The sequence below is a fragment of the Dicentrarchus labrax genome, unplaced genomic scaffold (assembly GCF_905237075.1).
Source record: "Dicentrarchus labrax unplaced genomic scaffold, dlabrax2021, whole genome shotgun sequence".
NCBI lineage: Eukaryota > Metazoa > Chordata > Actinopteri > Moronidae > Dicentrarchus > Dicentrarchus labrax.
The window spans coordinates 29,888,380-29,914,873 of record NW_026136706.1 but is presented as its reverse complement, the minus strand read 5'-3'; the positions used below and the strand labels follow the sequence as shown (position 1 = coordinate 29,914,873).

General features: G+C 38.5%; 7 protein-coding genes across 11 annotated transcripts; 1 reads left to right on the top strand and 6 right to left on the bottom strand.

The window, feature by feature from the left end:
* Positions 1-2,077: 2,077 nt before the first annotated feature.
* Positions 2,078-2,968, top strand: LOC127365714 (gamma-crystallin M3-like). Its single transcript, XM_051404100.1, has 3 exons — positions 2,078-2,162; positions 2,277-2,516; positions 2,635-2,968. Exons 1-3 carry the CDS (start codon positions 2,148-2,150, stop codon positions 2,911-2,913), a joined length of 534 nt encoding a protein of 177 aa, XP_051260060.1. The 5' UTR covers positions 2,078-2,147; the 3' UTR covers positions 2,914-2,968.
* Positions 2,969-8,102: 5,134 nt separating this feature from the next.
* zgc:153846 (uncharacterized protein LOC767711 homolog) lies at positions 8,103-8,953 on the bottom strand. The gene is made up of 3 exons (XM_051404823.1): positions 8,892-8,953; positions 8,518-8,769; positions 8,103-8,425 (listed from the first exon to the last, which is right to left on the bottom strand). Exons 1-3 carry the CDS (start codon positions 8,898-8,900, stop codon positions 8,150-8,152), a joined length of 537 nt encoding a protein of 178 aa, XP_051260783.1. The 5' UTR covers positions 8,901-8,953; the 3' UTR covers positions 8,103-8,149.
* A 3,762-nt stretch (positions 8,954-12,715) lies between these two features.
* LOC127366095 (gamma-crystallin M2-like) lies at positions 12,716-13,584 on the bottom strand. The gene is made up of 3 exons (XM_051404825.1): positions 13,564-13,584; positions 13,159-13,401; positions 12,716-13,052 (listed from the first exon to the last, which is right to left on the bottom strand). The coding sequence occupies exons 1-3, from the start codon at positions 13,570-13,572 to the stop codon at positions 12,780-12,782; spliced, it is 525 nt and encodes a 174-aa protein (XP_051260785.1). The 5' UTR covers positions 13,573-13,584; the 3' UTR covers positions 12,716-12,779.
* A 2,240-nt stretch (positions 13,585-15,824) lies between these two features.
* On the bottom strand, positions 15,825-17,630 carry LOC127366088 (gamma-crystallin S-1-like). 4 transcript variants are annotated; one of them, XM_051404816.1, is made up of 4 exons: positions 17,542-17,630; positions 16,708-16,775; positions 16,373-16,615; positions 15,825-16,170 (listed from the first exon to the last, which is right to left on the bottom strand). In XM_051404816.1, the coding sequence occupies exons 2-4, from the start codon at positions 16,738-16,740 to the stop codon at positions 15,895-15,897; spliced, it is 552 nt and encodes a 183-aa protein (XP_051260776.1). In that variant the 5' UTR covers positions 16,741-16,775; positions 17,542-17,630; the 3' UTR covers positions 15,825-15,894. The 4 variants fall into 4 exon arrangements, with proteins under 4 accessions (XP_051260776.1, XP_051260778.1, XP_051260777.1 ...); XM_051404818.1 differs by having other exon boundaries at positions 16,708-16,770; positions 17,553-17,570; XM_051404817.1 differs by having other exon boundaries at positions 17,484-17,569.
* Positions 17,297-19,620, bottom strand: LOC127366089 (gamma-crystallin S-1-like). The gene is made up of 3 exons (XM_051404819.1): positions 19,564-19,620; positions 19,155-19,397; positions 17,297-17,857 (listed from the first exon to the last, which is right to left on the bottom strand). The coding sequence occupies exons 1-3, from the start codon at positions 19,570-19,572 to the stop codon at positions 17,585-17,587; spliced, it is 525 nt and encodes a 174-aa protein (XP_051260779.1). The 5' UTR covers positions 19,573-19,620; the 3' UTR covers positions 17,297-17,584.
* A 1,266-nt stretch (positions 19,621-20,886) lies between these two features.
* On the bottom strand, positions 20,887-22,814 carry LOC127366094 (gamma-crystallin S-1-like). The gene is made up of 3 exons (XM_051404824.1): positions 22,736-22,814; positions 22,403-22,645; positions 20,887-21,373 (listed from the first exon to the last, which is right to left on the bottom strand). Exons 1-3 carry the CDS (start codon positions 22,745-22,747, stop codon positions 21,101-21,103), a joined length of 528 nt encoding a protein of 175 aa, XP_051260784.1. The 5' UTR covers positions 22,748-22,814; the 3' UTR covers positions 20,887-21,100.
* A 742-nt stretch (positions 22,815-23,556) lies between these two features.
* LOC127365898 (gamma-crystallin M2-like) lies at positions 23,557-26,427 on the bottom strand. Of its 2 annotated transcripts, XM_051404456.1 has the most exons (3): positions 25,197-26,427; positions 24,530-24,772; positions 23,557-24,053 (listed from the first exon to the last, which is right to left on the bottom strand). In XM_051404456.1, the coding sequence occupies exons 1-3, from the start codon at positions 25,206-25,208 to the stop codon at positions 23,778-23,780; spliced, it is 531 nt and encodes a 176-aa protein (XP_051260416.1). In that variant the 5' UTR covers positions 25,209-26,427; the 3' UTR covers positions 23,557-23,777. The 2 variants fall into 2 exon arrangements, with proteins under 2 accessions (XP_051260416.1, XP_051260415.1); XM_051404455.1 differs by having other exon boundaries at positions 24,530-26,427.
* Positions 26,428-26,494: the final 67 nt, after the last annotated feature.

Below are 26,494 nucleotides of genomic sequence, written 5' to 3'. Positions count from 1 at the left end.
AAATACTGGTATCGGCTCGGTACTCAGTATCAGCAGATATCCAAATTCAGCTATTGGATCGGAACTGAAAAAAGTTGGTTAGTGTATCCCTGTTTCATGAAAAGTAAAGCAGAATCAAGCGGCTACTCATCAAAACTTGGTTGTTCATTAAGGAATAAACAAATAAATTCATACACAACTCTCTTCATTCGTATCAGTTATAAGTTTGAGAAATTAGCTTTCACATCTTTATTAGCACAATGGATGCTGGATTTCTATATTACACATCCATTAGGATTATTTTCTTCCTGTAATATGTCGCTTTTCACAAAAGAATTTTGAAATCAGGGAAATATGGGGCATCCGGATAGCTCACCTGGTAGAGCTGGCGCCCCATGTACCAAGGCTGAATCCGAGGTTCAAATCTGACCTTTGGCCCTTTGCTGTGTGTCATCTTCTCTCTCTCCACCTTTTCTGTCACTGTTCAGCTGTCACTATTGATTAAAGGCAATAAACAGTTACAGTTACATGCATTATTAATAAAATATTGAATATAGATCTGTTTTTAAATCAGATTCGGTCCAAGCCCAGCCCAAGCCTGACCTACGGTAGCAGTTTTGGGCCCAAACCTGGTCTGAACCAGGTTATTTGTGTTGCTTTTTTTACTCCCAATAAACGTTTTGTTGGATATTTGTGTCGTTTTCATACATTTTGGTAGTATGCCAAGTTATCACACCTATAATATGCTCTGCACTATCCATACGTTTGATGCTTAACATACAGTGAGACTTTTTAAAGACTGCATGCAATTTCAACTTATTTGAAGTTTATGTTAAAGAACATTGTTATAGTACACCATGAAATTCTCTGTAAACATGTAAAATATCAGGATTACAATGAGTACAAAAACATTTTGGAAGAAAAAAGACAATCAATCAATTAATCAAACTTTATTTGTATAGCAACTTTCATACAGGTTAGTGCAGTTCAAAGTGCTATAATAAGACATAATGAGAGTGGACCATAATAGAGAGAAATAAAACACAAACATAAAATGACAATAAAATGATTTAATAATAAATAGTGTTTAATAAAAGTTATACTAGATAAAATAGATTAAGAAGACACTGTAAAACCTGATGAGTTGAGTATTGAGTTGAGTGAGGAAACCAATTGCATTCAACCGTTTAAATTACCAACAAGAATTTAATCATGAAAAAAATATTTGATTTGAGTATAAGTACTTAAAAGTATTTATTGTAAATGCAACTTAATTCATTTGTTCAATTAATTAATTAATTAATTAATTAATTAAAATGTGTTTATCTGAAAGTAAGTAGTGCATCTTCTTTATAAAAATGTTACCACAAATGAATTTACTCAGTTCTTCCACTAAAGCAAATTATTACCATACCTGTTAATTATCAAATGGTAGCCAATTAATTTTGGGGCTTTACATTCTGTAATGATATAAAGTCAACTTAAGTAAATGGAACTAATTATATCATCACTGTACAAATTTAAGTTATTACTTCAACAATCCATTTTTGAGTTGGATTTAATTAATTGGAATTAGGAAATTATTTGGAGGATTAAGTAATTAATGTTAGCTTACTTCTTTTATTAAGATATACTGTTAAGATTTACAGTGCAAAACAAAATAAAAAAACCAAGAAACAAATCGAATTAATAAGAACGATACAAATAAAATATAAATAAAATAATAAAGTAACAACAACAAACTTTTACAACAAAATATGGTAAAATAAATGAATAAAATAAAGTCTGGAAACCATTATTTAGTTTCATAAAGTACTATTATTCTTTAACTGAATAGTTTACCTATTAATCACATTAAATTAGAGGTAACATGTAATGAGCCCTTCAAAGAAAGGTATTTTTGTGGAAAACACGATCTCTGTTGTTCAGCAGCAAAGACAATACAAAGCGGGGCCTCTCCTCACAAATGCAACCACCGCAAATCATGATCTGTTGAAGGTCTCTCTGAATTGTACTGTACACGGGGGCCTCTGCTCCATGTTGCTCTGTCAGGAATTTGAACAATGGGGTCATGTTTCCTTTGGGCGCGAGGTCAGGTATAAAAGCAAGAGGGGGATATGGTGAAAATTGTGCAGTCATTTTGAGCCAAAACATCTGTAACAGTAACCATGACCATGGGCAAGGTGTGTACAGCTTCAGCTTTTGATTCCAAACATTAACAATATTTAATCTAATTTGGGGGAAATAATGACATTTGTACTTGCAACCTGTGATTGTAATGGTTTCCATTTTTTTAGATCATCTTCTACGAGGACAGGAACTTCCAGGGTCGTTCCTATGAGACCAGCAGCGACTGTGCTGACATGAACTCCTACCTGAGCAGGTGTCACTCCTGCAGGGTGGAGAGCGGCTGCTTCATGGTCTACGACCGTCCCAACTACATGGGAAACCAGTACTTTGCCAGGAGGGGAGAGTACTCTGACTACCAGCGTATGGGCATGAGCGACTGCATCAGGTCTTGCCGCATGATCCCCATGGTACAGTAACTCATTATTTCCTATTATACTATATGAAATATGAACCTCATGAAAGAAAATTATTACAATATTTGAATAAGGATTTCAGTGACTCATGTTTGCTTATTTCAATTTACAGCACAGAGGCCAGTTCAGGATGAGGATCTATGAGAGGGAGAACTTCGGTGGTCAGATGCATGAGCTGATGGACGACTGTGACAACATGATGGACCGCTACCGTATGTCCGACTGCCAGTCCTGCAACGTGATGGACGGCCACTGGCTGATGTACGAGCAGCCCAACTACAGAGGCAGGATGATGTACCTGAGGCCCGGAGAGTACAGGAGCTTCAGGGACATGGGATTCAGCGGCATGAGGTTCATGAGCATGAGGCGTATCATGGATTCCTGTTATTAGAGCACCAGTGTATAAAAGCAAGATTTTAAATAAAATCTAGTGATTCTCTTTTAAATGAATTCCTCTGTTATTTTTTAAGGAGTGATCTGAAACTGGACACGTACAACATACATTTATGGTAAAAAGATGACATACATGGGAAATCTATACACTAAAAACAATTCAATTATTTAATAACTAGTACATTTTTTTGGATTAAATGTTCTTTATATGACATAAATCAATGTGTAACAAATAATACTACATGGCTCCACAGTGCAAAAAAGGTTATTTATTGAGAAACCACTAATACTAATACTATTGGTTCTGTGTCCTCATTAACTTCTAAAAAGCCAACATACATGTTGGTATCAATAACAAGTACAGTATCAGTTTGACTAAATAGTATTAATATTAAAAGGGGAAATTAATTTAAAATAATACACCAGGTTTTAGTGACCATCAACAAAAGGGGTGTTTTGAGGAAGTTTGACAAAAAACTTTGAAATTTGAATCAGTAGGACAGTAAGAAAAATGTAATGCACATTCACATGAATTACAGAAATATAAAATATAGGTCATTCCATTTGCATAGTGTTAGAAACTTTTAGTACAAAAAGTGCACTAGACACACTTGGTAAATTAACATATTTTGTAATGTTTTTTTAACAAAACATGTCATTTTATAGGCATTAATGTTTTGGTCCTGTCTGTCACACTACTAATTTCACACTTCTTATTTTATTAGCTGAGCCTGTACAAGGCTTACTGTACTATAAGTCTGAAGCCTTCATATGTAAATGTACTATATCAATACAGGTAATATTATTTCACATCAGTGCAAAAATCATATTTATTTTAAATAAATGGGAAAAGAAATTAAACATATAGAAAACATATCTACTTTTTTTCCAAGCACACTCATATTTAGAGTATTAATCATATTGTAGTTTAAGTGTGTACTGTATTTCATATCACTGATTTATATGTGCATGTTGTTTAGAACATTTTCAGCTTTAATTACACTCTTTCACAAAATGATAATAATAATAATAATAATAATTTGTATGAAGTCTGAAAGGTAATAACATATCAATGTATATCTTTGTTGGAAGCCATACCAGAATTTCAAAAAGGCTGACATTCAAAACAATTGATGAACATTACAATGTACTGTAAGAGAATGTAAAAGAGCCTCGCTTTCCCATCAGAACTGCATTGTGACACACAATGAGAAAGGTACGGCATTTTGTTTTGCTAGTGGTCTTTGTAATTCACCAGGGTTTAGTAGATAGAACAACAGCTATTTTGTGATAGTTTTCTGAACCAGTTCATTTAGTAGAAAATAGCCCCTGCTGTTGTCACTTTGCAGCAGGTAATACACCAAGCTTTTATCATCATTATCATCTTCTTTAAATGTCAAATAGACCAGTGTGAAGTGGCTGGATGATCTTTGAGTTTGACCAAATTCATGATAGAGCAAAAGATTTAAATTATTAGCAATAGATCTTCTTGTCCTACCACAGGGTGAAATATGTGTTACAGTAAGTACTTATGTTCAGTTTGTTAAGGTTGGCAGCAATGCAGAGATAGAGGTACTGTTATTACCAAAGCCTTCCCATGTGAGAGATGTAGAAAGAACAACCTGACCTTTTTCACAGCAGCCATTTCAAAATGAAATGACAACGGCAAGGTGTTTATCCTACTATTTCATTTCAAAATGGCTGCTGTGAAAAAGGTCTATTAAGGATGTACTCTGAATCAAGGGGGGAAAATAGCTCACACTCAAGTACATGGACATTGTCTCATGTTTAGGAGTAAATTTGTATGTGGCACTCATGCTCAATTTTCTAAAATGTATTTTTCTACATGCATTTGATAAACAACTGTCAGCTCGAGCTAACAAAAATCCAGTGAGAAACTGCAGCTAGTAGCAGTAAGACTTGTAGTTCTAGACTACAGGTAGTGAAAAATGATTGTATTCCATCCTGTCAATGGGCAGTGTGGGTTAAAAGTGCAGAAGCCCCCCTTAAAACGTTCTCAAATTCTTGTTTGCCAGCTACACAAGTTAGGAGCACAGAACATCCCTCATTTTGGATATTATAGCATATTCGCAGTCAGCATCTTCAGCATCAAAATCTTGCCGTTTCCTCAGAATTTACTACTACACTAGATTGGTTATATTGGTGCTGACAGCAGTGAATACAGGGAAAACTCCACTCACAAAACCCTCAATACAGAACATAATTCCAGATATAACCCCCCAGGGTCTTCTTCCAGTTAGAAGGCAGCCAGGAGGCATCCTAATCAGATGCCTGAACCACTTCAGCTGGCTCCTTTTGATGCGCAGGAGCAGAAACAAGCCTTATTTCAAAAATATAAACCTAGCCTTAATTTTAGCTTCTTCACAAGCATTTCAATGTGAACTTTGAAGGAAAGCTTGTCATCCAACCAAATACCTAAAAACTTATGAAGACACTTTTTCAATTGAGTCCCCATTTAGTGTGTTGATAGTTACAGTCAGGTCCATAAATATTGGTTCATTTCAAGTGTGCTATTTGCATTTGGAATCTGTTGCTGTCAACTCTCAATATGAGATCCAAAGAGCTGTCACTATCAGTGAAGCAAGCCATCATTAGGCTGAAAAATCTAAACAAACCCATCAGAGAGAAACATTAGGTGTGGCCAAATCAACTGTTTGGAACATTCTTAAAAAGAAATAACGCACCGGTGAGCTCAGCAACACCAAAAGACCCGGAAGACCACGGGAAACAACTGTGGTGGATGACCGAAGAATTCTTTCCCTGGTGAAGAAAACACCCTTCACAACAGTTGGCCAGATCAAGAACCCTCTCCAGGAGGTAGATGTATGTGTGTAAAAGTCAACAATCAAGAGAAGACTTCACCAGAGTGAATACAGAGGGTTCACCACAAGATGTAAACCATTGGTGGTCAAAAACAGGAAGGCCAGATTAGAGTTTGCCAAACAACATCTAAAAAAGCCTTCACAGTTCTGGAACAACATCCTATGGACAGATGAGACAAAGATCAACTTGTACCAGAGTGATGGGAAGAGAAGAGTATGGAGAAGGAAAGGAACTGCTCATGATCCAAAGCATACCACCTCATCAGTGAAGCATGGTGGTGGTAGTGTCATGGCGTGGGCATGTATGGCTGCCAATGGAACTGGTTCCCTTGTATTTATTGATGATGTGACTGCTGACAAAAGCAGCAGGATGAATTCTGAAGTGTTTCGGGCAATATTATCTGCTCATATTCAGCCAAATGCTTCAGAACTCATTGGACGGCACTTCACACTGCAGATGTGCAATGACCCAAAGCATACTGCGAAAGCAACCAAACAGTTTTTTAAGGCAAAGAAGTGGAATGTTATGCAATGGCCAAGTCAATCACCTGACCTGAATCCGATTGAGCATGCATTTCACTTGCTGAAGACAAAACTGAAGGGAAAATGCCCCAAGAACAAGCTGGAACTGAAGACAGTTGCAGTAGAGGCCTGGCAGAGCATCACCAGGGATGAAACCCAGCGTCTGGTGATGTCTATGCGTTCCAGACTTCAGGCTGTAATTGACTGCAAAGGATTTGCAACCAAGTATTAAAAAGTGAAAGTTTGATTTATTATTGTTAATTTGTCCCATTACTTTTGGTCCCTTAAAAAGTGGGAGGCACATATACAAACTGTTGTAATTCCTACACCGTTCACCTGATTTGGATGTAAATACCCTCAAATTAAAGCTGAAAGTCTGCAGTTAAAGCACATCTTGTTTGTTTCATTTCAAATCCATTGTGGTGGTGTATAGAGCCAAAAAGATTAGAATTGTGTCGATGTCCCAATATTTATGGACCTGACTGTATGTTACCTGGGGATTGGGAGCAAGCCCTTGTAAACGTCATGAATTTGGTTTTCTTAGCATGTAGAACTAACTTGAGCCCATGTAGTGAGACTTGAAGCTGTTGAAAGGCTATCTGATTCTCATTTATAGCTTGAATCAGGGAAGGAGCAAAAGAGTATATCACTGTGTTGTCCGCATAAAGGCAATTTAGCAGTTTGCAAATTGGATTAACAGAGTTTCCTGAAGGGAAGTTAACCACTAACTGCTGTCTGTGGGCACTACACGTCATGAGGTTCCACAGGGCAACCGTCTCCCTGCTGTTCAAACTTGTGGGTTTGGTAGCAAGGGCTTAACAGAGGGATACGAGGTAGTAGAGAGAGAGGCAGAAGGTTTTGCATTATGTATGTTCAAAATGCCTACTGCAACTTTAAGCCAACTAGGTTACAAATGGCAGTGGTGTAACGTTATATCACGACAACCAACCAGTTGCTTGCATAAGAGGGTTAAGCCAACTTCAAAGTCATTAGCCTAGGGTGACCATATTTTCAAACCGTCGACCCTTAAAAGTGGGGGGGCAGCTTTCTCATAAGCATGATAACTAACCAGACTGATCAGAAAGAGCCACGGGCGTCATAACCGCTTGCCTATGACTCATAGGCTAGCAACAGCATTGACAACAGCACTTTGATTGTGTTGAATTCAGCCTTGTGGTGCATTGTTTATGTGTTTATGTTGGTTTAGGAGTGGGACAGAACATGATAAACATCTATCTAAGTGATAAAAACAAGAGTAATATAGTAATAATAATTATGTTTCTTAATTGTGGTGAAGCAGGACAATTTGGTAGTGAATGCTGACAACCGGGACACATTAGAGTTTTAAAGATAATTCATGTGACTCAAGATACCCAGCTTGAAAAAGGACAATCCCAGACAAACCAGAATATCTCGTGCATGTAGCCTGGCCAGCTAAAATGGATAACCTCATGCTTAAAACTGTTTAAATTAAGTGTTAGACATGCCATCAATGCTAAAGCAAGGGTGCATCTACTCTTGGGCGAGAGGCTCGTGCAGGATGCCAACATTATTGCGACCTCCTCAGATGACGTTAGCTTGCTCACCTAGCACCACTGAGATAGCTAACATTCAGCTATGGTTGGCGGGTGTAGTTTGGTAGAAGTAAAATAGTTCCTACATTAAGCAGCTCACAACAAGGTTGGTGGATTTTCTTAAGTAACTGGTTCATGATTTCTGGAAAGAAGCATTGCTGTTGAGTTTTTCAAATGAATGAATTGAATTTAGTTAATTAGTTAACAGCTTGAACCACACAAAGGAAGTAAGTGCTGTACAAACACAGTTATGAGTTACATATGATTTTTATTTACTTAATTCAAATACAGAAGTCTAGCACATATCAGTGATACGCCTCATGCTCATGAACCTCATGCCGCTGAATCCCATGTCCCTGAAGCTCCTGTACTCTCCGGGCCTCAGGTACATCATCCTGCCTCTGTAGTGGGGCTGCTCGTACATCAGCCAGTGGCCGTCCATCACGTTGCAGGACTGGCAGTCGGACATACGGTAGCGGTCCATGATGGAGTCGCAGTCGTCCATCAGCTCATAACTCTGACCACCGTAGTTCTCCCTCTCATAGATCTTCATCCTGAACTGGCCTCTGTGCTGTAATACAATACAGGAGAAATGTAAGCATAGCCATTACGACATATTCAAACTAAAAATGAAGTAAATTAAAATAATAGATGGTCTCTTACATAGGGGATCATTCTGCAGGACCTGATGGAGTCGAACATCATTCCCATGCTCATCATGCGCTGCATGTCATGGTACTCGCCCCTTCTCATGAAGTACTGGTTTCCCATGTAGTTGGGACGGTCGTAGATCATGAAGCAGCCGCTCTCCACCCTGCAGGACTGACACCTGCTCAGGTAGGAGGACATGTCAGCGCAGTCGCTCATGCACTCATAGGAGCGACCCTGGAAGTTCCTCTCCTCGTAGAACACGATCTGAAATGGAAAGCAGTGGGAAGATATGGATTTAATAATCAAATAGTGTTCATATCAGTGCTACATTTTAAATTTTGATTTATTTTGATACAATGTGAAAACATAAGTAAATATCCCATTACCTTGCCCATGATGGTGGTTTAGGTTGTTTCCAGTGGATGGTTGAACTTGCTCTGCCAACTCCATGATTCAACGGCCTTTTTATACAAAACCCCAGGCACCATGATGTGTTGTTATTCAAATGTGCAAAACTGATGAATTAGCAGTATGACTTTTGCTGAACAGGGCCTGTAAATGTTTAACAATGGTTCTCCATCCATACATTTCTGGCAGCAGTAATCTGCATTGTCTATTAGAAGCATAAGCTTTGTGTTTTTTTTCTATTCTGTCAGAAGGTTCTCCATGTACAGTATGGTCCGATCACCAGTGATGGAAAGAACGTGACATCGGGCTACATCCCTGACAAACACATGAGAAACCCAGAATCTGTACAAATATTAAGTTAACATAACGAATAAACCATACTGACTATTTTTTTCTGCGGTTTCCCCCTACTGACAACAAATCCTGTTTTGTAAAAAAAAATAAAAGAATGTTGTTTCATGAAATCTAATGTAAATCAACTGTATTTAAAAGGCAACTTGTACATTTGATTAGTTTACTGATGTTGATTTACTGTAAAATGAATTGCCATGAGAGAGTGCCAGGAGATATGACTAATAATCCCAACACATTATTCAAATTAATGCAGATTACCTAAAACAGCAATGAAATTAACATTGTATATTGTTTAAGAGTAGCATTACATTCTTGACAGAGTTTTTTCATTTTTAAAAAAAGGCTAATAGATGCATTTATGTGAATATCATAAATGTATCTTGTCTCTTGGTGACTGCTGTGCAGCTTCTGCTCAGGATGTACATTTGCAGTAATAATATATAAAGAGTGGCAAGGAATACCAAAGCCTGTTGCTTATTCAAAAGAAGTTTACTAGTTTATTTGTTGCCTTGTTTGTGTCTAGTTCTGAAGAAATAAGTCAGGATAATAACAATACTTTCATTTGGAGGGGGTTCATCAACTGTCGTGATAAATTAGCTTTGTTTTTTTATTACAGCTTTAATGTCTTGTTTGCTTAAGAATTAGGAATTGAACACATGGAGTATCCAGGGCGAGAGGAACTTATACAAATCAAATGATAAAAACTCATGTGATTCATGCATTAACTATATATTAAATAGTATAAGGGAAAGGACATGAATCGTCAGTAATCGTTGGATTAAGCACTAGTCAATGTGTCAGTATTCAAATCTGGATAAGGCAGAGGTGAGTACAGGCCTAAGTGACTACAAACTGTTGAAGGCTCCAGTTGGTACACAGTAAGTGTGCCTGAATATGTTTCATGCATATTTTCAGTTTGTGCATTAAAAAAAGATCATATATCGCAGAGACATTTTCTTCTAGGCTGAGGTAGAAAAGTTAGTGTATTGATAAAAGCTCTAGATGCCATTAAATCCTACACACCTCTGTCATATTTTCCACATTGTTTTTGTTCATTTGAGGTTTGATTGGAGCTCTCTTAATTATGTCATCCAGTGAGGCACCAGTTTGCAGAAAGTCATGGTGAAACAGTTCCAAACACTTCTCCAATACAGGGAGCTTTCTTCTCTTCTCCCCCCACCAGTGACGTCTTCTCTGTTTAATGGCAGAATTTAGCTGTTTATCTCAATATGTTTAACTTCCAATATTCACATAACAGTAGTGGATGGAAGCACAAATACATTTTCTTTTTCCTTTGCAGATTTCCTTCACTTCAAAGGCAGCTTGGCTAATTAAGTAGTTTTTGTTTCTCACTACTCTCTCTGTGTACTTGCACTGGAAATGTATGACTAGTAAACAAGTAGACCGGCACTGGCTTGTGCAGATTAGCTTAAATGATAAAACACAAAATATCAAATTCATGCAAATATAAAATCATATAATAATAAGAATTATAGTAATAATAACAATTTACTATATTTAACGCTTTTGATAACAAAGTTCTTTACATGGTTGAACCAGGATTACAACCATGATCTAATGCTATGCAAATAAAATTAATAAATAATAATACAATAATACAATGTTTTACAATAATACATGTCAGAGTCCTTGGGCAAGACACTGAACCCCAGTTCACTGTGTGTGTGTGTGTGTGTGTGTGTGTGTGTGTGTGTGTGTGTGTGTGTGTGTGTGTGTGTGTGCGCGTGTGTGTGTGCGTGTGTGTATGTGTGTTTGTGTGTGTGTGTGTGAATGAATGACAAAAATGTTAAAGCCCTGTAAATAAATTGATTAAAGTGATTTCTGAAAAGATGTCATTGATTCTGCAGTGATATTGGTTATAAAGTATATGGGGGTATTGAGGAACTTAAGCTATCAAATAATAGTATCAATATAATAGTGATATAATTACTAAAATTGAATAAAAGAGTACATGTTATTGTGTGGGAGGAAGACTCAGAAAGATCTTTATTATTGTGTCCATCTGACTCAAATGAACAAATTGTAGTTAGTTATCTTGAATCATATTGAGAATATACTGTGGGGCAGCTACCTGTGCCCTTTTGAACACATTCCAACAAATGCATCTGGCAGGTTTTGTAGATGGGAAGCCAGTTGGGGATCATGCGCCAACAACTCGATACCTGCATGAAGGGGGTTGGGTTAAGGGGGAGAAAGCATAAACCTTCCCAGAAGAATCTCCTCACACCCCCAGGTGGAAAGAGGTGGGTGGGCCATTATTCTACAGGCCTGCAGTGCATATCCAGATTAGGAGGGAAAAATGGGACAGAAAATCACAAAAAGTATACTGTAGCGAGCAAGGCCTGCTTTCATCTTTATTTGAAATAGCATGCAAGAGTGATTCCAGCTTTTCACTGCTGGAATCACAGTCTGCTGTGTCTAATGTTGGTTTTCTGTTTTCTGTTTTCATTTGTTGGATGGACAGCCCTAGCTTAACGTTATAAATGATCCTCAAACTTCTTTCATAGGTTATTAGAAAAGTATGATCCTTTTTCTCTTTCTCGTTCCCCTTCACTCACTATGTCTCCCTCTCTCTACTAACTGTGTGTGTGTGTGTGTGTGTGTGTGTGTGTGTGTGTGTGTGTTAAACAGACAAAGAGAGGGAGATGTGAATTAGAGTAGTTGTTTGAACCAGGTTCTGGTATTATGGATTCTGTACCACAGCCAGAGGGTAAATTATCTATTCATTCAAGTTCATTGTTGTTATTAATTAAATGTAACTTGTATTATAATTATTGTAATTGTAACAGTCTAGTAATAGTACTACCTTAGGTAAAGAGCACATAATAGCTGAAGTTTAACAGTTTGTCTTGATTTGGTATAGGCTACTTGTGACTTGCAATAAAAAGACCACCTTTACTTTAAAATACAACTTAATTTGTGAATAATACCAATCATATAATTTTTGTAAGTAATTATATGTTTTAATTACCAATAAATTGTGGGGGACAGCAGTGTAGCTACAGGAAAATGTGGTGCTAATTATGTAGGCATTTCAAGAGATATATGGTATATAATATACAAATATATTATAGTTTATAATGATTTGTAGTTTTATTTTACAGAGCACAACAATGAATATAAGTGAATCAAAGCAAGTATCACAGAGGAGAAGATTTAAAAGGTATTGCGTATTCAGTGGGTAGTTTATATGCTGCAGTACAGTTACGGCTGCTGACCCGTCTTTTTCCCTAATAGTTAAGGTCTAAGTACAATAAGAAAAGACCACCTTTTACCCTCTTGTTCACAGTAAGTAAATACAGAATCTGCAAACCACACAGTGTTGGCATCACTTTTATTGCCTTCACAAGGCTCCTTTTACACACCTTTAAGATTCCTTTCAAAGCCAATCTTTGACAAAACAAAAAAAACACATTTGCAGCGGAGGTTAAAAATTCAACATCTTTAATAAACAAAGTGTTTGATATTTACAGCAAGGTTTCGCTTCATGGCTAAAATTCAGTGACCCTCCTGAAGGAGCCGACGATGGCGCAGGTGGCGCACCAGTCGCGGTACCTCCTGTACTCCCCAGTTCTCAGGAAGTACTGTCGGCCTCGGTAATTGGGGTACTCATAGAAGATCCAGAAGCCATTCATAACGTTACAGGAGTACACATGGCGGTGATGGAAACGGTCAGACACACAGGGGCAGTCATCCATGAACTCCATCATGTGACCGCTGAAGTCGGGCTTCTCGTAGATGCGCAATCTGTAGGAGCCTCGATACTGTGGGGCCAGAAGGGAAAGCGTATGACAAATCAAACTTAAGCAAGAGCTACGTTAAAATCTTTCCTTATTGTCCTTTCTGTCTTTACAAATATAACCCACTCACCACTGGGATCATCCGGCATGAGCGGATACAGCTGCTGAAGCCCATCCACCTCTGGTAGTCGGGATATTCTCCCCGCCTCATGAAGTATTGGTGGCCCATGAAGTTGGGTCGCTCATAGATCATGAAGCAGCCACTCTCCACCCGGATGGAGTTGCAGCGGCTGAAGTACGAGTGAAGGTCCGTGCAGTCGTTGCTGCACTCATAGCTCCGACCCTGGAAGTTCTTGTCCTCGTAAAAGATAATCTAATGGGGAAATAAAAAGTAGAAGTGTGGTGAGCTGTGGCGTGGAATTTGCCCAATGACGTGTTTCAGCAAAAAGAGCTCATAAAAACACACTGAGAGCAAACTGTAAAGCTCTGTAGCAACTTACATGTCCTCTGAGCAGAGAGGAAAAACAGTACTTACCTTGCCCATGGTCTCCGTTGGAGAGATTCCCCATGTTTTCAGGGCTTTTTATACTACCTCTTGACAAACAAAGTATTGTTATTCAAATTCTCTCATAGTTATAATTGAAGGCTACTGGCACATGTTTACCTTTTTGTTGGAGCACAACATTGGGTCAGAAATATGGATTTGTATTTGAAAAAAAGGATAAATAATTAACTGGTTTGGTGTTTTGACATGCATGGACAAAGGAAAAGACTAGTATGGTATCCACACATCCAGTGGACAATGGCTGCAGAACAATATGGAACAGCCCTTTCGCATTAAATATGTTGCGTAACAGAGCAGGAAGCCATTCACTCTCCCTAATGCTCTACCTGAGCAACTCCACTGTATGCAAATAAGTAAGTGTATACTGTGCTGTTGCTCTGTATGCTAACCTGGACATAAGATTTTGTTAGGATTCTTACATTGTTACAGTGTACTGTGTGTTACCTGTTTGTATGTGGGATGTTTTTATTTAATTTACTAAAACATTTACTCCCAGGTTCAGGTGTGGTATGGCATTTCTATCTTTGTTTGGACTTTATGGACTACAATTCCCTTGATGTATCACAGCCATGTTTGACTCTTCGAAGACTCCTCCTATAATATTACACAGCAAAATGAGTATGTGGTCTAATTTGTTTTGGGCCACTATAGAAAGTAATGACTATTATTTTACTTTACTATATCACTTTGGGGTTCACCACAGGGTGTGTGTGTTTGTTGTTTACTTACTTGTTTATTACATATAATTATTCATATGCATCTTTCCTAGAAGATATTCTCTATGGTGTCCATGATGGTAAATATTTGGTTGTCTGGTTCCATACAACCACAACAACAACTATAAATATACATACATATATATATATATATATACACACACGTACAAACATATATATATATAAACTTGATATCTGAGGTTTATCTGTATCATTGATACTTTGATTTCATTTATAACTACAGGGGCTATACACATACACCTGTAATGTAGTATTAGTTATGAATATGTTAAAATGTAAACTTATATTTAGGTTTAAATGTTATTAATATTATTTAGTTATATAAAATAAATACAGTCATATTATTATGAGATACTTAAAAAAGCACAGGAAAATCTGAAACACATGATTTCTTTTTAAGTGGATTTTGTGGGAATTAACAAATTGGATGATTTTTGTCCAAAATATTGTATTTTAACATTTATATATATATATATAATATTAAGACAACCTTTAACAGAATGTGTATGAGTCTCATAATCTATAGGTGTATTTTAAAATACATTAAAGGCATAGTAAATGTAATACAACATTCATCATCTTAAGTCAGTTTATTTTCTTTTTAGTTCAGATTTTCCTGTCAGAGTGGGGTTGAAATTGATTTCATGCTCTGCATTTCTAAATATAAGCTTTTATTATTCGTTATATATTACTCTGAGACAGTGCCTGTGTCCTGTTTTACTAGATCCCTCCTGAACTATTTAGCTCATATTCTGTAATTGGGTCTGTCCAGAATCATTTGTGACATTCAGGGCTCACACTGTCGAGTCTGTGCTGCCACTCTCTATACAGTGTTTTGTGTTTTAATGCAAATCATATGGATAAATTCCGCCATCACAGAGAGCGCCTAATCCTACCGGGGGCACAAAGTGGGAGAGGACATTGTTTGGTATGCTATGCCTAAACATAGGGGAGATTAAACTACAGTGTACAAGCTTACCAGAAGCTATGGTTGATACATTGTTTAACCCACGGCTGCCAGACAGTTGATCATTCCACCTGCAACGATTTGTCAATTAATCGATTAGTTGTCAACTATTAAATTAATTGCCAACTATTTTGATCATCAGTTGATGCTGATTTTGATGAAAAATTGTCTGATTATAGCTTCTCAAATTTGAATATTTTCTGGTTTCTTTAGTCCTCTATGACAGTAAACTGAATGTCTTTGGGTTTTGTGGTCACCCCACAAGATATTTGAGGACGTCACCTTGGACTTTGGGAAACCTTTTTTCCAAAATTTTATGGACCAAACAACTAATCGATTGATCAGGAAAATGATCGACAGAATAATTGATAATGAAAATAGAAATCTGCACTCACAAAGTTTAGGGGTATTTTACAAAATGATAACAAAGCTTTGTACTAGTTATTCTTTCCAGTACCTAAATGCCAGTTGTAAGGCAACAAAACTGCAGTTGGCAGACACACAGAATAAAACATTCATGTTTTTTAAGCAGTTAAAGTTTATTGAGAAAACAGACAGTTAAGCTCAGGGGAAGATGCATTTTAGTGAAGCTGGACTTCAGTTGAAGTCAGTGATTCTCCTGACGGACCCCACTCTCGGGCTGACTCCTCCCCAGTCGCTGTACCTCCTGTACTCTCCAGGCCTCAGGTAGTACGCCCTGCCCTTGTAGTTGGGTTGGTCATACAGCAACCAGTGGCCATCCATCACATTGCAGGAGTTGAAGTCGGACATGCTGAGGCGGTCCTGGACATTCGGACAGTCGTCCACCAGCTCGTGCATCTGGCCGGACATATCGAAGCGTTCGTAGAGCCTCATCCTGTAGGAACCTCGGTGCTGGCATAGGATGGAAAACTTATTGGTCTCATTGGTATCCAGAGATATTTTAGCTGTTTTTAAAGCCTTTCACTAGTCAGATATTGACATAGCTCAGGATATAACATTTAACACAGCAAAAAAAAACCTCTCAAATAAAAGGAATTTTTACAGCACCTTTAAACTAAATCTCAGACTCTTTTACAAAGTCTTTATGACCTACCTGGGGGATCATACGGCAAGATCTGACACAGTCGTTCATTCCAATCACACGCTGGTTGTCAGAGTAGTCCCCTCTCTTCAGGTAGTACTGGTTGCCCATGTAGTTGGGCCTCTCATAGATCATGAAGCAGCCACTCTCTACCCTGATGGAGTTGCACCGGTTGAAGTAGGAGTGCAGGTCGGCACAGTCGCTGCTGCACTCGTGAGAGCGCCCCTGGAAGTTCCTGTCTTCATAAAATATGATCTGCAAGAGCAACCATTGCACAGAGATAGTTTATCTAGTTGAGTTGAGACACAAAAAGCGTGGGTAGAACCATAATATTTAATTCTCTTTACCTTCCCCATGGTTATGTTGGCATCAGACTGCATTAGCGGTCAATGTTGTCCCTGACCAAGCCACTGTGCTTTATAAAAAAAAAAAGAAAGAAAGGACAGCTGTGTGATTGCACAGCATAAAGTATTGTCATTCAAATATATCGCACGCAGTGATGATGGATCAGGGGTGGGGGTGGAAAAATCTGTTTATGTATAGATGACTCTTAGTGTGTAATGAGTTATTGTTCTTTCCTCTATGTTCATCACAATTTACCCCCCAGAAAGTGCCACTGTACAATAGGTAGACTGATAGAGAGCATGCTGCACAGCATCAGCAAGATTAAATTGATATTTAATAGGGATGACACATGATAATCTGACAATCTAACAGCCAAAGAGATAGTGAGATTTTTTTCTTTGTTATAATCTGGAACGAACATGGGCCAACATAATGTCTGAGGTAGAATAAGATGTTATTTCATATGATGTACATACCGCTCTCACTCATCGATCAGATATACTCAAACCAATTAAAGGTTACAGTATTAACAATGTGTGCTGAATTTTAAATGTCTGAGGTCCTCCTCATAACTGAATGGACTATGAAGACTCAATTTTGCAATGGTTTTATTACGATGGTGAGTCAAGAACAGGTCCAGAAATTTGTGTTCTTGATGTGCAATGAGTCCATCCTAGTGTCAAGAAATCAGCCATTCTTATTCCAAATAATGTTTGAAAAGCTTCTCAGGACACTAACATTTTGTCTTAATCTTTTAAGTAAAATGACCAAATATTACCAAAAACAGTCTTTTGTCATTTAGTATTTCTATAGTCTTGTAGTCTTGAGCATGAAACCTTTCCAAAACCTCTATGCAGCTCTGGGGTCCTTCAAAACAGATCAATAGTCCATGATGCGTCTGATGGAGCCGACCCTGGCGTTCCTGCCACCCCACTCGCTGAACCTCTTGTACTCTCCAGGCCTTATCAGGTACATCCTGCCACAGTAGTTTGGGTGCTCATAGAAGAGCCAGTTGCCGCTAGTGACATTGCAGGAGAAGATGTCGTTTATGTGGAAGCGGTCCATGACGCTGGGACAGTCGTCCACCAGGTCCATCATCTGACCACCGAACTCGAGCCGCTCATACATGCGCATGCTGAACAGCCCAGCCTCCTGGTTTTCAATGGGAGAGGGGAATCGTTGGTAAAGCACTCAGAAACAGATCCAGCCATGGTTATACATCTTTTATAATAATACATTTTGTCCCATGTGCTATTTACAATCTATGCCACTTTATATAAACTGTCCACTGAATGATGTTTAGTCATTTGAAAATATACATCAAGACCTCTACAATACACACTGTTGCAATCATTTTATACTGGATGTTATATATAATTATAAAATTGTGTATAACACAAAACAATAAATAATGAATCATTTCAAAACCTGAGTCTGAGCAACAGAATTTTGGAAAGCTGACACAGTATTTATATTTTAGGCCCGCTAACAGCGTCAATTGGTTGGTCCACCACTTTCAGGTCCAGACTGAAATAGCTTAACAACCACTGAATGGATGGAAATTTTGAATTTATCAATTTTTTATGCCTACAAAACCAATGACATTCACATGTATTTACTGCTAATAAGCAAACGTAGCACGTTAAAATGCTAAATAAAGCTGGTGAACATTGATAAAACATATTCCTGTTAGCATCACTGTGAGCAAGTAAGCATGCTAATAATAGTATTTAGCTCAGATCACTGTACAGTACGCAAAATCTTTTGTATGGATAGCAAAGTCATGACCCACCTGACTCTGCCTCTGATTGGCTTACTCTGACATTCTTACCTTAACCCTAACCAATCTCACGCTTCATGTCTAAACCTAACCGACCGAAGGCAACAAGTACTAGCCAATCAGAGGGAGCTATTAGCATGGCTGTAGACTTTGTAATTGTTAAATCGGTGATATACATGAGTTCGAGGACGTGCTCAACCTGTCTGAATTGATGCAGGATACACGAGGCAGCCATCATGGGTATGCAAATGTTTAACGGCCTAGTTACCTCTGGCCTTAAACTAAAGTTACAAACAGCTACACATTTTCATGTCTTCGGATCTTCAAATTTGACTACTTTCATGCCAAAATAATAATTTTATTCTTAAATCTTTAAAGATAAAAATTGACCAACATCAAACCCTAAAACTGCACCTAAAAACATAATAGTAGCAGCTCCTTAAATTGAAATGTTAGTGTCATTGCAGTAGAAAATGAGAATAATTCAATTTTGTGAAATTTTAAATAAAGAATTATTGGAAGGATGACTTAGTTTGGTCGATAAGGGAGTCTCCATCAAATCATGATCATACCAACATCCAATAGTAAACCAAACTATTGCTCAGTATATAACTCAGCTAAAGTATCTGTACAACCTCGGTGGGTTTTGGCCCAGAAACAGTAGCTTACCTGGGGGATGAGGCGACAGGAGCTGACACAGTCAGTGATACCCATCCAGTGGTGGAAGTCAGGATAGTCTCCTCTCCTCAGGTAGTATTGGTTGCCATTGTAGTTGGGTTTTTCATAGATCATGAAGCTGCCGCTCTCCACCTTGATGGACTTGCAGCAGTTCAGGAGGCACAGCAGGTCCGCACAATCATTGCAGCATTCAACATGGCACCCAGAGAAGTTCTTGTCCTCATAGAAGATGATCTAGACATCCAGACATTTAATCAACCACCAATCTACTTTCTCCTCTTTTAATAAAAAAAAAACCCACTAATGACTAATGGAGGCCTGTTTGCACGGCTACAAGTTTACTTCAATTACATATTAACATGTAACCCTCTTAGTGTGTGCTAAGACCCGTGATGTTTACCTTCCCCATGTTGGCCGGTTTGCCTGCCCCGTGCCTTGCCCTGTGTGATCCATCCAGCTCTTTGAAGACTCCCACCTGTCACATATATAGTGAATGTGAACTGCAGACTCTGCATGTGCCATTCATATTGTAATGGCCAGGAATCTTTGGCGTTTGTGCCTGAGCGTTATCCTGAAGAGATGTTTAGGAGTTATGTTTGTGCAGGTGAGAGCTGACAGCTTGTATGGAGTTGGTCTGGTGTTGTAGCAGGAGGTTTTTGTATGAAACAGTCCTGAACTCTTTGTTGTCAGTGAATGGGTGGTGTTTTTTGTACTACTCCTAAAATCAGGACATGGTCTTTATTTTCTAGCTTATGCTTATGTACGATTTCTGGCGTCAATGGAGTTTTTGGTATGGATTTTTTATTTCTTTCACCTTTTAAGCTTCAAGTAGAACCTAACTTGTTTCCAGATTTTTATTATTTTGCAATTGTAATATCAGAACTATTTTCAAAGTTCAGTTTTAACTTACAGTGTTAATGTCACATTAACGCTTTGTTCTATTTTGTCTGAACTGCCTTTTTGAGTCATGTGTAGTAAAATGTAATATTCACAGACAACTTTATTTGTAGCAAAGGAACTACAGCTCCTGTATTTTTGTCAGTAATGACCACCAATTTCATTACATTTCTCAGCTTTGTGTATGATGTTATAACATTTTAATTCTCACATTAATTTACAGTCTAGTTAAGTCTACAGTCAGTCTAGATGGGTACAAATTAGTATATGTGTCTCTTTGTTGTTAACAGCAGTTAGTTCTACCTTGTGTTATCTATAATTTCAACTTTACCACTGCCCTCTGGTGGAGAGTTTTGTTTCTGTTCAAATAAATACACGCAATATCTACACACAGCCTGAACAGTGACAAACTCTTCTGAAATGTTTAAATCTCTAATTTTAAGAACAATTAGACTTGTGTTCCTTTGTAGGATGTAAAAATGTATCAAAAGACAGACAAACAGTCTCACCACAAGGTTCATTTAGTAGCTATTCTGGAGCTTTCACTCATATCATATGGTCTCCAACAGCAGAGTTCAGATTTTCAGTTCTAGTCCTTGCTGTCTTAATATTCTTATATTCAAAGTCCACAGATTACTTTAAACATAATTCCATGTCAACTGGGGAAATTCAATCTGCTGATGAAGATCATGTGATATGCTGAAAAGCTCCAAAACTGTTCAGAATGTCTAAAGATATACAGTGTCAATGAAACGTAAAGTGAGTGAGAGGGGACAGGCAGAAAGACTTTGCTTTAGCTCTACAATAGATAACGCTTGAGTCTTGGTGTGGTAAGTGTCAGCGCTTGCAGTATTTTATTCAAGCCTCTGATGAGAGTCAGGATGTCAGCCCATGACCCCATCACATCTTCCTGGGAAAACATGCCCTCCAAACGCAGAGAGCAAGAACAAAACTGAATACACTTGAGCACTGACGCCATTTTATTTAGCGTGTGAAACAAGGCAAAGAGCAGACATTTCACAAGAACCGTTCTTCTGTCTTTAGAGATCCATGAGTCGCCTGATGGAGCCGATCCTGGAGTTGTTGCCCCTCCAGTCGCTGAAGGTGTTGTACTGGCCAGGCCTCAGGTAGTAGTGGCGTCCCCTGTAGTTGGGCTGCTCGTACATGAGCCAGTGGCCGTCCATCACGTTGCAGGAGTTGATATTGGACATGCGGAAACGGTCCATGAGGTTGGGGCAGTCGCCCGTCAGCTCCATCATCTCACCTCCCATGTCGAAGTGTTCGTACAGCCTCATCCGGAAGCTGCCACTGTGCTACAGAGGGGCGGGAGGGTCATCAAATGTTCTTAGAGTAGGAAGCCACCCTATTTTTCACATGTCAAATTCTATTTTCTATTTTTTTTACAGCAGCCATTTCGACATGAAATAGTAGGGTAAACATAGGTGTTACCAAAGATACTAATTCACGTTCTGTTCCATTCAGGTCAAACAAAAGTAGGGCTACACTAAATGCAACAAAAACTGTAATTAGTATCATTGGTAACACCTGTGATTACCCTATTCTTTCATGTCAAACTGGCTGCTGTGAAAAAGGTCTATTATGCCTCATTAAAAACAAATACTGAAACTTACATTTTGGTATATACGCTTTGTCAAGATTTAGATGATACCACACATGCTTAGCTTAGCTGGCTCCTTACAAAGGTAAGAAAATCCATCTACAAGCACCTGTAACTTGGAATGTTTGCCGTTTGCAGCCTTGAAAAAGTCTGAGACATAACCCCTTGTAAAATAGGGAATTGTCGTTTTCTAACTTTGGTTTTTGAACAGTTTAAATAAAGAAGACGTGACATGTTAATTACTGATTGACTGACCCGAAAGGTTGGGTGAGCATTCCTTGCTAAGTAGAAATGTAGTGTTTTCCAACTACATTTGGAGTTGCAAAAGTCCTTTCTTTTTTTTTAATCTGTCTTTTTTAAATTGAGTTGCTGTGAATTGTGGAAATGCAATTCAATAGGGGAAACGGTCTAAATATAAACTCAGTTTCCCTTAAATTGCTTAATTTTATACATACATTCTGGCTTTATCTGCTAACAGGCTACTTAAAAATTTAATTAATTTGTCAAAACCCCCGAATCAGATGTGGAGCAGAAGCAACAATTATGGCTTGACTTTCATCTGTTTATGATCAAATTCAGTTGTTTTAACCCTTAAGGTTATTTATTCTGACCTTCATTTTCTAAAGGTTTAGAGGCACTTTAACATATACAGTCAAGGGCTTTACTAGTGTGATGTTTTTTGACAAAGATAAAAATAAGTATATTATTTTCCAGAAAGCCTTACTGTGGGGATCATGCGGCAGGACCTGACACAGTCATTCAGGCCTGTCATGCCCATGTAGTCAGAGTACTCTCCCCTCTTCATGAAGTACTGGTTTCCCATGAAGCTGGGGCGATCGTAGATCATGAACATGCCACTGTCCACCCGGATGGAGCGGCAGCGATCAAACATGGAGTGGAGGTCGGCACAGTCGCCCATGCACTCATAGTGACGGCCTCCAAAGTTCTTGTCCTCGTAAAAGATAATCTGGTGGAGCAGAATAAATCACATTCAGCTCATTTCTGACACTTGTTCAATCACATTGTATTCATTTGTGATGTAAAACTGGACACAAACCTTTCCCATCATGGCTGCTGCTGGTCAAATTTCCTGCTTTTTTCGGCCACTAAAGGTTAAGCCCATCTTTATATACTTTACCCTGTGGGAGTAGGTGCGTTGTTATTCAAATGAGGCCCTGGTGTCAGCAGAAACTCTACAGGAGTCTTCCCACTCCTGTTTGTCATGTCCTCTGTTAGAGTAAACTGACACTGTTCAGCTTCTAGCAAGAGCCACAGCATGGACAGGTACTGGAACAGTCACTGCTGAGCTCTTTTACCCGTCTTCTGTTTGTTTCAAATGGGATGGATTCAGTGTTAATACAGTATATAAGAAACTGGAGATATTTTGTAAACCTGGGCAGTTGGGTGTATGAATAAATAACCATAAACAATTATTTCTAAATATGTTTTATAGTGTAGCTAGTAACAGGTGAATGCTGATGTCCCTATGGATGTCTGTAGTCTGTAGTAATGTGACTGACAGACCAAAATACAGGGGAAAAACAACCTTTTTGAATGTCCCAGAATGTGAATCTCATAAACAGGAAATGCTTATTCAAAAAAGATAAATAAACCACTCTAAGATTCTAAAAATGCCTTCTTGTTGGTATTATAAGTATGTGTGGTATGGTGGGGCCTGTAAGTCCAACAATATTACTGTAGACTCGTGTGTGTAATAAAGCGTGGGAAACAGTGGTTTGAAGGAACAAAATACCAATAGTTATCTTAATATGGTTATGGCCATAGATGGATTTTTGTTTTGTTCCAAAATGTCTTTTTTATGAGTCAGTTGGTTAAATCAGTCAAAACCAAAATATGTATTCACAAGCACAAAGAGAATAGTTTACAATCAATTAATTTATTTAGTTATTTAAAACAATATCATACTGATATGCAGGGTCAATCTCTTTATCATAGCCGAATGGAAACATCCCACTCCTTACTCGACCACAGGACACATTATTTTATTAACATTACCAGTTCCCACAAATACATGTCTTTTAAAGGCTGAGGCATATAGGAAGAAGTGTGATGAAACTGAAATGCAAATAAAACCAAGATTAAAAATCTGTGATCCTGCGGAAGGATCCGGTGGTGGCGCAGGTGGCCCCCCAGTCGCTGAACTTGCGGTACTCTCCGGGCCTCATGAAGTACTGCCGGCCACGGTAGCTGGGGTGCTCGTAGAGGGTCCAGTAGCCATCCATGACGTTGCAGGAGTAGATGTCGCGGCTGCGGAAATGATCCTGCACCGACTCGCAGTCGTCACTGAACTCCATCATCTGACCCTGGAAGTTGGGGCGCTCGTAGATGCGCATGCGGTAGGGGCCCTCGCTGGTCTGGAGAGATAACAGTAGAGACAAATACAGAATTAGAACAGGGGCTTCATCAGTGCAAGGAGCTCTCCACGTGTGTCTGTGGGGTCTCTTTACCCAGGATGCTCTTATTTTGTCCTGAATCTACTTACGATTGTGCCTCCATTCTTTTGCCTAGATTAACATTTAAATTTGGGATTTCAGCCTTGCTTAACACCTATAAATTCTATTTCTAAGGTAGCAAACTCCATCTCTCTCTTAAATCCATCTTGTTTAATATATTGTGGAAGTTTATGTTTGGCAAGAGGTTAAGCTTAAAACAAAATGTTAGAGCACACATTAAGAGCACACATTAAGGTACTTAAAAAACATAAAACACACAAAAGTTGCTTCTCAGACACAAAACATTCTTTTCATGCAATGGTAATGCCTAACAGAACATATCTAAATGGGAAACAAATACAATCCGAGCAACAAATAAAGTACAAATATTATCTCACATAAGAGAAGGTACGGCAGGAGCGGATGGTGTCATTGTAGCCCATCCAGCGCTGGTAGTCTGGGTACTCTCCTCTGGTCAGCACGTACTGGTAGCCGCTGTAGTTGGGCTTCTCGTACAGCACCCAGCAGCCACTATCCACCTTGATGGAGTTGCAGCGGCTGAAGTGGGGGTGCATGTCAGGGCAGTCGGTGTCGCACTCATAGGAGCGGCCCTGGAAGTTTCTGTCCTCGTAAAACGTGATCTGTGAGTCCAGGAGAGAGAGCAGAAGCAGGGGCGAATGAGAGCTTAGCTTGTGGATAATAAGTTCATCAAAAATGTATGATATCTTAACACAGTCTGCTCTGGCAATGATCATACTAGTAAGAAAGTGTTATTCTGAATATACAGTATTGATCATGTCCTTGCTGTAGAGAAATTATATCATATACATATATATATAGATCAGCTTTTTGTTGTATTTTTTCCTGCATGCTGATTTTCTTCAACATTAAGCCAGTAAAAGAAGTCAAAGACAGTTTTAACTAACCAGTCTTAATCAATTTGACCATCTATGGTTTTCAAATGACCTTTTATGCTTTAAAATGTAATTTTAATTTAGTTAAACATGCCTTTAAATGTACTTTCTTAAAGTTAACCTGCCTATTTAACTTTGTTAACTCTCTTACCTTACTACTCATCTTGGAAAGAGTGCTGGAGCCAGTCACCTGCAGAAAAACGGTGGTCTCACAAAGCAGGACCAGAGCCCCGCTATATAAACCTCAATCAAAGGGTTAGCAGATCCCACTTTAGCTGTTCGTTCAATGAGCAGGGATTTAACTCGCTGGCATCGCTGCCAAAAGTCTTGATCCTGGGCATAGAGCAAAAATCCCTGAATCATCAATGCAAAAGTCCTAGCAGGCAAATTACTGACCCGCTGTGCCCTCTTTATTGATATGGACATCAGAGAGACGGTTTGCCCACTAATCCATCATCAAGTGGAATTTTTTCGCAGAATGTCAGCGGTCATCACAATATGGCATGGCCTTTAACTGTTTGTTGAATTTGAAACAGTGGCAAATGACAAAAGGGAACAAAATTAAGAGGAACAGTGAATATCTACGTATTAATAATAAGAGGAATAGTTTAGCTGTATTGTTAGTGAAGGAATTAAATGCACTATTATCATTATATCCAGTCAGAAACCAGTGTTTGTCCTTGTCCCTACAGTGTGCTGTCTGAATGCTGTCTGTGCAGAGTTTGACACTAGAAGGATGTTTTCACATTCATCTGCTGAAAGTGGAAAGTTTCTCTGTGCTCATTGAAAATCTGATTTTAGGGGCGGGGCCTACCAGCAGGATTTGTGACATCACAAATAGTCAGGAAGTCAGTCCTGGTCCAGTATCAACTTGTACAGTGTGATGTAGAAACTTGAAGCCACCAGTGCACATCCACTGAGAATGGACTTTACAGTGAAGTAGGAGACATCTTGTGTCCAGCAGGAAAACTTTAGAAATCAACAACATTTACATATTCATACAATAATATCGGAACATAAAGTCCTTTCTAAGTCCTAACTATTTAACTACGAGCTAGTTTCAAGCTAACCCCATTAAAACCTAAGAATTGTGTTAGCTGGTAATAAGTCGTGTAAATCGGTAGCACTGTCCGATGAGGAGCAATCAACAATGTAAACAGGAAATCACTGCAGCGCAAGCCAGCCTTAGTTAGTTCAGCATGAGTGGGAAATATCAGATTATGCCAACCTGATGTCATTTATCCATGTAGTCAAATGTTAATGGAATAACATTTTGTAATTTGAGGTATGTTGAGATTTATGGGGGAAATGTAACTGAAATCTTTAAGATTGAAATCATTATTAAACAGAATTCCTCAAATTTCAGCTCAGATATGTCTTCTTTTACTCTTCCTCTAAACGAGTCAGGAATTAGTAAGTTAACGTTTAGCTTGGTCTGTTGGTTCTGTT

Excerpts from the sequence above, each read along its gene's own strand:
- LOC127365714 (XM_051404100.1), top strand. Across the intron at positions 2,517-2,634 it reads CTTGCCGCATGATCCCCATG|CACAGAGGCCAGTTCAGGAT; the intron begins GTACAGTAACTC and ends TTCAATTTACAG.
- LOC127366088 (XM_051404816.1), bottom strand. The coding sequence starts at position 16,740 with ATGCAGTCTGATGCCAACATAACCATGGGGAAG. Across the intron at positions 16,616-16,707 it reads CCAACATAACCATGGGGAAG|ATCATATTTTATGAAGACAG; the intron begins GTAAAGAGAATT and ends TTGCTCTTGCAG. Across the intron at positions 16,171-16,372 it reads CTTGCCGTATGATCCCCCAG|CACCGAGGTTCCTACAGGAT; the intron begins GTAGGTCATAAA and ends ATCCTATGCCAG.
- LOC127366089 (XM_051404819.1), bottom strand. Across the intron at positions 17,858-19,154 it reads CCTGTCGCCTCATCCCCCAG|GAGGCTGGGCTGTTCAGCAT; the intron begins GTAAGCTACTGT and ends ATTGAAAACCAG.
- zgc:153846 (XM_051404823.1), bottom strand. Across the intron at positions 8,426-8,517 it reads CCTGCAGAATGATCCCCTAT|CACAGAGGCCAGTTCAGGAT; the intron begins GTAAGAGACCAT and ends ATTGTATTACAG.
- LOC127366094 (XM_051404824.1), bottom strand. Across the intron at positions 21,374-22,402 it reads CCTGCCGCATGATCCCCACA|CACAGTGGCAGCTTCCGGAT; the intron begins GTAAGGCTTTCT and ends GCCCCTCTGTAG.
- LOC127365898 (XM_051404455.1), bottom strand. The coding sequence starts at position 24,886 with ATGATCATTGCCAGAGCAGACTGTGTTAAGATATCATACATTTTTGAT. Across the intron at positions 24,054-24,529 it reads CCTGCCGTACCTTCTCTTAT|ACCAGCGAGGGCCCCTACCG; the intron begins GTGAGATAATAT and ends TTATCTCTCCAG.
- LOC127366095 (XM_051404825.1), bottom strand. Across the intron at positions 13,053-13,158 it reads CATGCCGGATGATCCCAGTG|TATCGAGGCTCCTACAGATT; the intron begins GTGAGTGGGTTA and ends CTGGCCCCACAG.